The sequence below is a fragment of the Myotis brandtii genome, unplaced genomic scaffold (assembly GCF_000412655.1).
Source record: "Myotis brandtii unplaced genomic scaffold, ASM41265v1 scaffold187, whole genome shotgun sequence".
In the NCBI taxonomy this organism is placed as follows: domain Eukaryota; kingdom Metazoa; phylum Chordata; class Mammalia; order Chiroptera; family Vespertilionidae; genus Myotis; species Myotis brandtii.
The window spans coordinates 4,383,924-4,395,483 of record NW_005356944.1 but is presented as its reverse complement, the minus strand read 5'-3'; the positions used below and the strand labels follow the sequence as shown (position 1 = coordinate 4,395,483).

At 38.1% G+C, this 11,560-nt stretch overlaps 1 protein-coding gene across 2 annotated transcripts; it reads right to left on the bottom strand.

Moving 5' to 3' along the window:
- Nucleotides 1-901: 901 nt before the first annotated feature.
- On the bottom strand, nucleotides 902-11,406 carry PRRG4 (proline rich Gla (G-carboxyglutamic acid) 4 (transmembrane)). Of its 2 annotated transcripts, none has more exons than XM_005864392.2 (5): nucleotides 11,249-11,402; nucleotides 8,316-8,479; nucleotides 6,875-6,923; nucleotides 5,667-5,799; nucleotides 902-1,628 (listed from the first exon to the last, which is right to left on the bottom strand). In XM_005864392.2, exons 1-5 carry the CDS (start codon nucleotides 11,349-11,351, stop codon nucleotides 1,394-1,396), a joined length of 684 nt encoding a protein of 227 aa, XP_005864454.1. In that variant the 5' UTR covers nucleotides 11,352-11,402; the 3' UTR covers nucleotides 902-1,393. The 2 variants fall into 2 exon arrangements, with proteins under 2 accessions (XP_005864454.1, XP_014393633.1); XM_014538147.1 differs by lacking the exon at nucleotides 902-1,628 and adding an exon at nucleotides 2,726-2,770 and having other exon boundaries at nucleotides 11,249-11,406.
- Nucleotides 11,407-11,560: the final 154 nt, after the last annotated feature.

Below are 11,560 nucleotides of genomic sequence, written 5' to 3'. Positions count from 1 at the left end.
CTATTGAATTTTAGAAAGTGGGAGTGGGAAAGACAAAAACATCAATGTGAAAGAGACACATCAATTCGTTGCCTCCTGCACACACCCCAACCATGGCCAGGGATTGAGCCTGCAACCGAGGTACATGCCCTTGACTGTAATCAAACTTGGGACCCTTCAGTCTGCAGGCCAACACTCTAACCATTGAGCCAATTGGCTAGGGCAACTCTACTACATTCTTAAGGAGAGACTGGTCACAAATACGATTAGAAGGAGAGATAAAATATAAGTTAAAATGGTTACTGATGGTGTTTTGTGTCCAGACATTAAGAGATACAAGGGGTTGCTGGTAACTTTAACCAATATTATATTTTAATAGCAGAAAAGTAAATTACTTTTTCTAGGTTCTGAAGCTATTATTTAGAAAAATCACATTTTCAAAATAAATAATTATATATAGTTATATATAGATAATCTTATATAATAAAAGCATAGTATGCAAATTGTCCCCTTGACCAGAGTTATTCCGGGAGTTCAACAAGGGGGCAGGCCAGCCAGGGGAAGGGAGGGAGGCCCCAGCCGGCAGCTGCTAGGGACCCTACCAGTGCACAATTTTCGTGCACCGGGCCTCTAGTTTAACAATAAAATAGGTGCATCTACTTAGTAATTTGGGTAACTTTATCAAATTCTAGCCACTCCTAAATTTGAGGCCTGTTTATTTGTTAGTATAACACTCTTGAAAATCCTTGTTATTACAATCCTCTAAAGATCGAACTCTCTAGCAAGTGTGTTGTTGTTTTTTTAGAGAAAATTACTGATCCCACTCCTCATAATGAAACATGACTGATAGCAAGAATTAACAACTAAAACCGGCAATATATGGTGAATGCCATTTTATAATTTAAAATATAAAACCAAGTGATTATATTAAGACCACCAATTTATAATGAAGTATCAAATTCTTTGAAGTTTTGCAACCAATAAGAAAGCCTAATAAAGCGTGGGCCCAATATTATGATGGGATAATCTAATGATTACAAATTCTTACTTTTAAAATATTCAACACAAAAAATCTACAACCTTTATCTACCACAAAGGATACAGATATTTCATCAGTTCTACTTATGACATCCATACTACAGATTTTTTTTTTGAATCATTAAAATAAACAAGAAAAAAGTGCTCTCTTCTTAACTGCAAAGATATGGAGTCCAAGCTTCTTATCGGGTTGATAATGATCAAGTTCAGGTTCAAGATGCCGACAGAACTTCTGTGGTGTAGTACTCATGCTTATTCCTCCTTTACTTCTTGCAGTTTGTCATAAAGGGCTGAACTGACGTGTCTTTATGGCTCGGGAAAAATGAACCATTCAAATAACACGAATCTCCTTTACCACCAAGATGGCAAGGTGAGCTTAGTGAGATGGGAGTGACAGAGACTTTTTAAATACCCTAAACCCTTTTGTTGACCCAGGATAAGGCGGTGGTGGCGAAATACTGTGTTTTCTGGTCAGTGCTACTGCCTGTTCATAAGAAGGTAATTCTATGTCCTCCACTGGAGGTGCTGATGGAAACAAGACAGCCTCCTCAGGTCTTCTGAAAATGATGGAGGGAGTCTGCCTTCCTCTTCTTACGTAGGTGGCTGAAGAACTAAACAGAGATACAGCATTTAAGTCTAGAAAAGGCGGCAGTTTTAGTTTAAGATGGCAACATTTAAAAATCCAACTGACTAATTTTATAAAAGTTGAACCTAATTTATTAATATAACAACAGGTTTCTAACAACAGAAAGAGTCTTTCTTGGTCTAGTGAAAAGATCAAGAGCTTTAAAGTCAGACATAGGTATGAAGCCGGATCCTGGCATTTGTTAGTCATGTGACCAAAGGCAAGTTAACCTAACTCTGTAAAGGGGGAATAATAACAGCTACCTCTACAGAAGGACTCAAAATATGCTACTTTCCCTGGATGAAAACTTTCTCAAAGTATGGCGTGAAACCAAACCCAGGTTTTGTTGAAAGGCAGCTCAACGCCAAGTCAAGGAAACCAATGCCACCGATAATCACAGCAGCTGATGTCTGTCTGTCTCCTTTGTCCCCCTCCCGAAGTCCTGCTGCCTGATGCGTAGGTCCCTTCTAAACAGTTCCTTCATCGCATCACTCTTCTCTGCAGAAGTCTAACCTGCAGCGTTCTTCCCATTGAGTCGAGTTCTAACTCCTGTACCTCCTTTTCAAAGCCTCCCTTATTCTGGCCTCATCCTGCTTTTTATAGCTCTCTGCTCTTGCCAAGGTCGCCTCTTTAACACTCCTCAGTATGCGCAATGAACTCTGTGCATTCACTGGTATGGTTCCCTTCCTCACATTATGTCTTTTTCCCACTCCACTGATCTAAGCCCAACAATGAAAAAAAAATATATGGCCTAGTTCTAGTCCCACCATTTTCACAAAACTTTGTCAGCTACACCAGCCGATGAAAATTGAAATGCAATATGGGTCTGATGTTTTGAACCTACCTTTTCCCTCCTCACTTGTAAATTACAAAATGATAATCGAAACATTAGTAAATGGATCTGTTTAGGCTGTGAAGCTGGCTAATCTATGCATAAATTAACCTCCTACAGTTATGGCTAACAAGATAATTAAAATTCATAGGTAATCCCCAACCTCTAGTCAATATTTACAACATCCTCCCCAACAAGAGACAGTTTAGCAGACTCAAAATTCTGTAAACTTTTCCAAACTAAGTAAGTCCATTTGCACCTTAAAACACCCTTTCCTTCAGAGGTAATAATGAGATCTGAAATTGGAGGGAAGGAGAGAAGAAAAAGATCTGTGTAAATCTAGGAACTGGATAATCAGCCCGTCGATAATTGAGAGGTGACTGAGATCATTACACGTTTACTTCGAGGGCTGAACACAATTCCTCCTCTGTCAGAAATCTGGAATGTTTTCATGGTAGGCTAGTCACTTGCCACATTCACTAGCTTGTAACGAAAAGTTCTATTTGTTTGCTTATAGGGAACAGATGTTTTATTTGAACAAATAAATTTTTCCATGTCAACTTTTAAAGCTTGAGATATAGAAACAATATAATAACTGCATCAAAGCCATTAAATATCTACACAGCTATTTCTTACATACACCTTAGATGAGTGAAACCAGAAAGTATGCACCAATAACATCTCAAATAAATGGACATCATATTACACCTATTTTACTCCATAAAGTAAGAAACTAAGAAATGAAAAGATCTTGTTTCCAATTTCTTGGCATGTTTTTACAGAAGAATGAGACAAACTTTTCTGACAATGATCTTATTTTTCACTCTGTTTCAAATATTTCCTCACCCTTCCCCCATTTCAGACTTGCAAAATATAGAAAGAAAACAAATAACTCTGCTGGAAGAATTTCTTAGGACAATAGATGAAATGTACTTTAGTAAGTATCTAAAAGCTAATCCCAACAAAGGAGAGTATTTGGTAAACCTAGTTTGAAATGTCCCCTAAAATGCAAAGGGTCGCTGTGAGGGTTAAAGTGAGACAATAGATGTAAAAATGATCTGTGAACTGTACAGCACTATACTGTACTAATATTAAATGTAACTATTTTTTTTTAAAAGCTGACATTTGTGAACCTTCTTGTATTCTTTTGAAGGACCAGCGTTTTTTATTTTTAATTTTAATACTTGGAAATACTTTCTGTCTGTTAAATAAGGGAAATTAATAGAAGTCATACAGCATAAAAGATAGTGGCTTAAGAAAAATGGAACCAATTCTCCTTACTTCCTCTCACTTCTCAGATTTCTGCAGGATTTACAGAAGTCCGACACACTCCTTAGTCCATGCCCACAGGTCAGATGAATGCCTCAGGGAGCTTTTTGGGAATTCCAGTTTGGGGACAGAATTACAATTTATGTTGCCCCTGTCCTCTGCCCTCTTTGCTGGCATGTCTCCTGTCTGCACCCTTTCTGTGGGCATCCTTACGGGCTCAGTCCTTTGCCTTCTGTTCTTCCATCTCACTCAGAACTTGCCTATTCTCATGGCTTCAGCTTTTATCCTCCAACAGATGAATTCTAATTCTATATTGTTGCCCTAAACTCTGACCTTAACAATACAGAAAAAAAATTTATTGTGATAAAATATATATAACTTAAAATTTGCTATATTAGCCATTTTTACGTATACAATTCAGCAGTATTGATTATATTCACAATGTTCTGTAATCATCACCATTATCTAATATCCATAACCTTTTCATCACCTGGTCACCATCATGCACTTGTTCACTTAATTTCAAAGTGTAAATAGGAATATATAAGCACCAATTTTGAATAGTCTGTTTAGTATCTGGTGCTTTTAAAAATAACATTATTCTATGCTTACTCATCTATATGTATTGAGAAGATAATACAGAAGCTAATAACTTTTTATTCCTATAAGTACATTGAGGTTCTATTATGTAAACAAGTACTGCTTTTATGAATATTCATGAAACTTTATTAATGTGCTATTATCTTCAAGTGGGTAACCATTTTATTTTATTAATTTTTATTTGATTTAAAGTATCAGTAAAAATAACTGAATTTAAAAGCTATTCTTTTTCTATTTGGGTAGCCACATGGCTAGATCTGATATCACTGTGACTCAGACTAAACTATGGGACTTCTTGCCTATGTGGGGACACTGGTATCTGCCTCCTGCTCAAGAAGAAAACATCGCCCAGCCTGTAGAGTGGTTCAGTGGTTGAACATCAACCTATAGAGGTCAGGGTTTGACTCCTGGTCAGGGCACATGCCCAGCTTGCAGGCTCGATCCCCAGTGTGGGGCGTGCAAGAGGCAATCGATCAATAATTCTCTCTTATCATTGATGTTTCTATCTCTGTCTTCCTCTCTAAAATCAATTACAATTTTTTTTTTAAAAAAGAAGGAAACATTGAAAATTCAATCTGATATTTGGGAATCTTCTTGTATTCTTTTGAAGGACCTTAGAAACAGCATTTTGAAGTTTTTTATTTGTGTTAAATTAGGCAACCAAACAACTTATCATATACTAGAGGAAACTGGGGACACATGACAACTAAATGCAATGTACTATCTTGATTGGCTCCTAGAGCAGAAGGAGGACAATCATGTAAAAATTGGTGAAGTCTAAATGAGGTCTGGAATTTAGTTAATATTAATGTACCAATGTTGTTTTTTTAAACTTTTATTTTAGTTTGTTAATCCTCACCCAAGGATATTTTTCCATTGATCTTTTAGAGAGAGTGGAATAGAGAAGGAAAGACAGAGAGAAACATCGAAGTGAGAGAAGCACATTGATTAGTTGCCTCCTGCACATGCCCTAACCCGGGCCCAGGCCAGGGAGGAACCAGCATCCGAGGTACGTGTCCTTGACCAGAATTAAACCCGGGATCCTTTGGTCTGCAGGCCGATGCTCTATCCACTGAGCCAAGCCGGCCAGGGCCCAATGTTGTTTTATAAATGTACTATGATAACATAAACTGTTAACAATGAGGGGAACTGGGTGAAAGATATATGATACTTCTTTGAACTATCTTTATCACTCTCCTGTATATCTAAAATTATTCCAAAATAAAAAGTTTATTTAAAAAACAGGCAGTCATTTTAAATCCACTTAAAAATAACAGTACAGAATGTGTAATAGTGAATTAAATATTTTCATTTGGTACTTACCCTGGATGTCCTTGCCGGTTACACTTAGTGATACAAAGATAGTAACCAAGTAATCCAAAAATAACCAAAAATACTCCAGCAGCAATTAGTCCAGTCAGAAGGCCCAAAACGTCAATTTTCTCTCTGTTTCCACCTTAAGAAAAATCATTAAAATAACGTAAATATAACAACTGAAAAGCCCTACCTGTGATAGGTCTAAGCACAATATTAAGCATCAAATAATTAATATTAATTTTTAAAAAATCTTTGTGCTAAACATATGACCTAAAGAATTTTAAACAGCCCTAACCGGTTTGGCTCAATGGATAGAGCGTCGGCCTGCGGACTCAAAGGTCCCAGGTTCGATTCCAGTCAAGGGCATGTACCTTGGCTGCGGGCACATACCCAGTAGGGAGTGTGCAGGAGGCAGCTGATCGATGTTTCTAACTCTCTATCCCTCTCCCTTCCTCTCTGTAAAAAATCAATAAAATATATTTTTTTAAAAAATAATAATTTTAAACACTTCCTGAAAGCCCTAGTTATGGTTTTCTTTTAAATAAGTCATATTAAATGAATAATATTCAAGACTAAGTGGGATAAACTTAAACTTTGTTCCACTAGGCACACTTTGATAGTAACTACTAAGATAAATGTATTGAGCAACTCCAGTGTAGCTGTGTAATATAATCTCCCTATAAGCTTGGGCCCTACACAAGAGGAATGAAAGAACAGCTGGCAAAAAACCTACCTAAAAGTCAACTAGAGGTGATCAATATAGATAAAAGACAGGATGGTCCCTCTCTAGAAGTTACTTCATACTACCTAACAATCTTAACTTACCTAGTAACATATGATTTCCATTCACTTGTAATGGTAAAAAAAAAAAAAAAAAAAAAAAAAAAAGAGACAAAACAATTAAAACAGTTTACTACTTTAAAGCAATGGAGTACAACTTTTATTCTGTGCAAGTCTTGACTTAGCTGAGCTGTTTAAAGCAGCTTTAAACCTATTATCTCATTTCCCGAGTATCTCACCAAACTTGATTTTCATTGTATAAACAGATGAATGGGGCCTTTTCTATCTTAGATAGCCCAGTGTATAATTGAGAAAATTTCCTTGAATTTACAAGGTAAGCATGTTGAGCAACAACCAAACTCAAATAATGAAACTAAATGTATTATAAAAGAAAGGGTGTGGGAAAAACATTATTTAATCAATTCTTGTCTTACCTGATATTGTGGTTGGTCCTTTAATTGAATAGTCCTGCCAAAATGCCAGCTAAGAGAAAGAGAAATTTTCCAAGTTCATTTGATTTCATTGTCATTTTATTTGGTCCCAATGACCTAGACTAGGGGTGGTAAATTTTTGGCATGTACCACAGGTAAGATACCACTTCATTCAAGCTAAAGGGTGTGACTCACTCTAAGTAAAGCACTACCATGCACTACTGTTTCTCCCAACTCTGGAATGGTCAGGGGATTATTGCCAGTGCCACCTCTCCACCACTGTACCCTGCTATTCTCCCTTCACCTGCCCAGAGCTCCCACTCCGGCATCAGGGAAACTATCGCATTGCAGAGTTGGTGCAAGTGCCAAAGGTAGAAGCTGAGGCAGGAGACTAATTTTTAAAAAGGAGTCTGAATTTTTCTATGCTAAGTGGGACCTCGGTTTGCTAGATTTTATTGAAAGGTATTTATTGATTTAGAAAGACATCCCCAAGGCTGCTTAAGTTCAGTGTTACTTGAGAGAATGGGAGAGATTTTAAGGAACCGTGATAAAATTACAAAATGGGTTTGTGCAAAACAGAATAAAATCTCAACAGGCACCCTTACAAAGTGTAGACTTTGTTTTCCTTCTCTAATACAGGCGGCAGATGTTAGCACGGAGGCTGGACACAGTTTGGGGGGAAAAAGAACTACGTTCCATTAAAACCTGCATTTGAAGGATACCAAGCGAGGTTCTTATTGACCAAAGAGTAAAATGGCACGTTTGAGGAAGGGAAAAAGGAGATGGGGTTATTTAATCTACAAAAGTAAAGAATTTGGGTCATTTAACATTCTTCAAGAAAATGCCAGATTATAACAAGGCCAGTGCTGTCTCTGTTTTGTGCCTTTACAAGATGAACAGACGGGATTTCATTATATTTTAAGGGAGAATGTCTAAAAGTCTCTCCCTTACATTTACAGTGATGCCACACAACCGACTCCTGAGTGCGGGGACTGTATATTTTGTATCTTCAGGCTCTAGCAGAGCACTTGGCACATAGCAGATTGCCAATACCTGAACTATAAATACAGTCATCCAAAAGGTGAGGCCACTGTCCGAAAACACTGCTCAGAGTCTTGGGTTAAAGCCTGTGTCAGAGAACTAACTCAAATTATATCCTGAAGTTTAATTCACTGCTTCATGATTGTTTTTGAAGATAATAAACATTAAGCACACAAAATTACAGCATAACCAATCATTTGCTGATTACTATAAGCCCAGTTAATTAAGTATAAAGCCAAGTCTAAAGTAAAAGCTAATTCGCTTTTTAAGAAAGTAGAAAAGAGATAACAGAGATAGAATCCTAATTTTATTTAAAGCATTAAATCTCTAATGACTGCAAGGGCCATTTTCTTAGGTACGAGTTAGTAAATTTCCAGACAATTAACATCATTAACCAAATTACCGTTTTATCTTCATCCACAAAAATCTCTCTGGCTTCCTCATAATTGCAGAGCTCTTCGATGCACTCTCTTTCTAGGTCACCTGGAGTGAAGAGCTCCAAATCAAATCTATTATATAGCAGGTGTCTATGAATGAAAGAGTTTGCTTCTTCTTTTGATGTAAATACTAATAAAGAAATAGAAAGATTTCAAATACTGATAACAATAAGAAAGAAAATTCCTATTTAAATTGTGAAAAGAGTGAAGAGTTCTCTTGATGTAGTTAAGTTACACCAAACTTTCTCGTGTGGTTTTCAAAGCTGACAAAAAGAAATATCAGTAAAAATAATTCTATCAGTTGAAGCAATTCGTAGATATAGTCTAGTGTTACTCGGCTTGACATGGGTTTAAAATACTAAACCAGCCCTAACCAGTTTGGCTCAACGGATAGAGCGTCGGCCTACGGACTCAAGGGTCCCAGGCTCGATTCTGGTCAAGGGCATGTACCTTGGTTGCGGGCACATCCCCAGTGGGGGGCGTGCCGGAGGCAGCTGAAAAAAAATAAATAAATAAAAATAAAAAAATAAAATACTAAACCAATAATGCAGTACCTCAAAACCTGCCTAACTTAACTATAACTACATGAAATCTAATTTCAGAAAGGAGAATTAGAAATCTGCTTCTGTATTGCTACTTCTCAGATTCGCCCAGATCTTCACATTTTATTGACTAAAAAGCGGTGCCAAATTTCTCATTGTCAGTCTTCTGTTCAAATAGGTTATCTGAGTTATAAAAATATCCCTACCCTCCTGAATGGCACTCAATAAGGCTACTTTCAACTTGAAAGGAATACAAAAGAGAGAGGCGTAAACGTGTTTTATTGTTCCTGAAGTGATGTTTATGCCAGTACAAATCCTCACCCAGAGGCTGTTTGCCACTTCCCTGAGTGTGAAAGTTCCAATTCGGTCAGTGCCTTATCAAACTTTTCCCTGCCTCCCTCACAGTCTTAGGAGAAATGCTGCTTTTTATTGTTTGGGTTCTCAGTAACCCTGAAAGTGCTTATAATTGAAAGAAGCAACCTTCCTTGCTCTGGATCATCCTGAACTTCCCCGAGAGATTCTATTTTCCCTCTGGTCTTTGCACTTTGGATCTGCCTCCTCAGATTCTCTATCCATCTCCATTTCTTCTGCCTTAGACCATTCAAAGAGGCTCTCTGTGCATTTCAGACCCACCAGTCCAAATATTTCATTCTCGTTCTCTCTCCGGTCTCCCCATGTTTTTAAATAAATTCCTTGTAAGTCACTGGCCTTTATCAGAATTTAGCTGTAGGTTTTCCTAGTTACTTTTCATATTTCCATTCATTATATACCTTTTCATATATCTTATTTGCATATAGAGAGCACTGGCTTCTGTGCCATACAACTCTCCTAAGACAGTTACTGCTACACACTTTCCTCTACTCTGTAGGTATCTGTTACTACCTTGTGAGTTTATGGACACTTCCTGTTTACACCCTGCCTCCCAGATCAATGAAGAGGCCCTCCAGGGCAAGGATTACAGCCTTTCATTTCTACATCTCCAGTACACAGCATAGGGCCTGGCGCAGAGTATGTGTTAACAAAATGGTTAATAACTGAACAAGTTGGCTTTTTAAACATACAGGATTCCTCTTTTACATTTCCCACAGATATTGCCAGCCTTTCGCACTCAAGTATGATCTCTAAATTCCTTCCAGAGTTTGTGATATTTTTGAGAGTGTCCTTTTGTCTGTTACTGTGTGCATAGATGAATACATTCACAAGGATTCTGGGGATCAGCATCTGGTCCCACTGGAATGGATCATCAACCTCATATATGAGTGAACTTACATACATGGTACAACTTGGGAGATACCAAGAAGGATCTCCTTCCAAAATCTGTCCTTTTACCATGAGCTATCCAATCGCCTAGAATTCTGTCATCAAGGGTTCAATTCCTCTGGATTAAGATAATTGCCCTATCTTAAAACCCAATCTCTCTCTCTCTCTCTCTCTCTTTCTCTCTCCTAGAAGGTTTAACACACTAAGCTGTATTAATCATTAATAAGTCATCCAGGAGTGTTAGTGTAACAGATCCTTCCCAAATGAAAATGAGCTGAGTAGGATCTGATGAGAAGGGAAGGGATAAGGGACAGGGATGTGTGGGGAAGTAGATCCAAAGTACTAGCGCTGGGTAGGGAAGCCCAATGACAAGGCAGGGAGAAGGATGCTGAGAACCAAAGCATTTTTCCCCCCTTTTCTGTTTTTTCTTTTTTCTTTGTTAGGCTCTTAAAACATGGGCAGGAACCAGTCTATTTATGACCTGGAACCCACAAGGTGTGAAAATATAGGTTAGTAAGCCCCAAACCTAATCTCACAACCATCTGACTATATCCAGAGATTTGAAAAATCAAAAAGGACCTTAGATCATTCCACGCCTCACCCCCATGACTTTACAGATGAAGAAATTCAAGCCAAAAGGCATCAAGTGACTTGCCTAGGGTCTCAACAAGTCCAGACCAGATCTTGGACTCTCTATCTTTCCAGGAAGAACAACTCATTATGTTCATTATAATTACCACATAGCCTCATGTAAACAAAAAAGAGTAAAGAAAAGAAAAATGGCACTCACTGATTTTAGAAGTTGAAATAGGTTCTCCATTCAGGTTAACCACAAACCAGATCTTAAATGTGTGTGTGTGTGTGTGTGTGTGTGTGTGTGTGTTTAATCAAAAGTAACTCAAAATCAGTTGGTATACATTGCACTTAACAAACCACAACATTACCAAATAAACCAAAAATTAAACTAAAGAATATTTTAGTGCTCCTATGATTGACGAGGGCATGTAATTTCAAATACTATGCTTCCTAATTTGAGATCTATAATAGGCGGCTTGGGGTTCCAAGAGGGTTTTCTGGGAAACTGAAGCCACGCTCACCTTCTTCCCCCGCATGCCCAGATGCCTCTGGACCTCTCCTACAAAGAGGAAACGCGATGGTAGCTTCGGGCAGCTGGCTGAGTAGAATCAGAAGCGTCAACATAGTCCAGCAACGGTCAAACAAACTAAAACAGAAACAAACAGACACGTCAAAAAAGCCCCTGGCTCAGCATTGTGAGTTTCTGTAGGACCTGAGTCACGGACCTGTTGTGCTCAAAGCCACGGGACAATTGTGCCCCGCGCGCGGTTTCGGTCACCCGGGTCCAATCCGCGCCCTGACAGCGGCCGCGAAAGTGCCTGGGGACAAACGCC

Bases quoted from the DNA above. Each gene is read 5' to 3' on its own strand.
- PRRG4 (XM_005864392.2), bottom strand. From the start codon at position 11,351: ATGTTGACGCTTCTGATTCTACTCAGCCAGCTGCCCGAAGCTACCATC. The intron at 5,800-6,874 runs GTAAGACAAGAA...ATTTTTCTTAAG, and splicing joins AGGACCAACCACAATATCAG to GTGGAAACAGAGAGAAAATT. The intron at 1,629-5,666 runs GTAAGTACCAAA...ATCTCTGTTTAG, and splicing joins AACCGGCAAGGACATCCAGG to TTCTTCAGCCACCTACGTAA.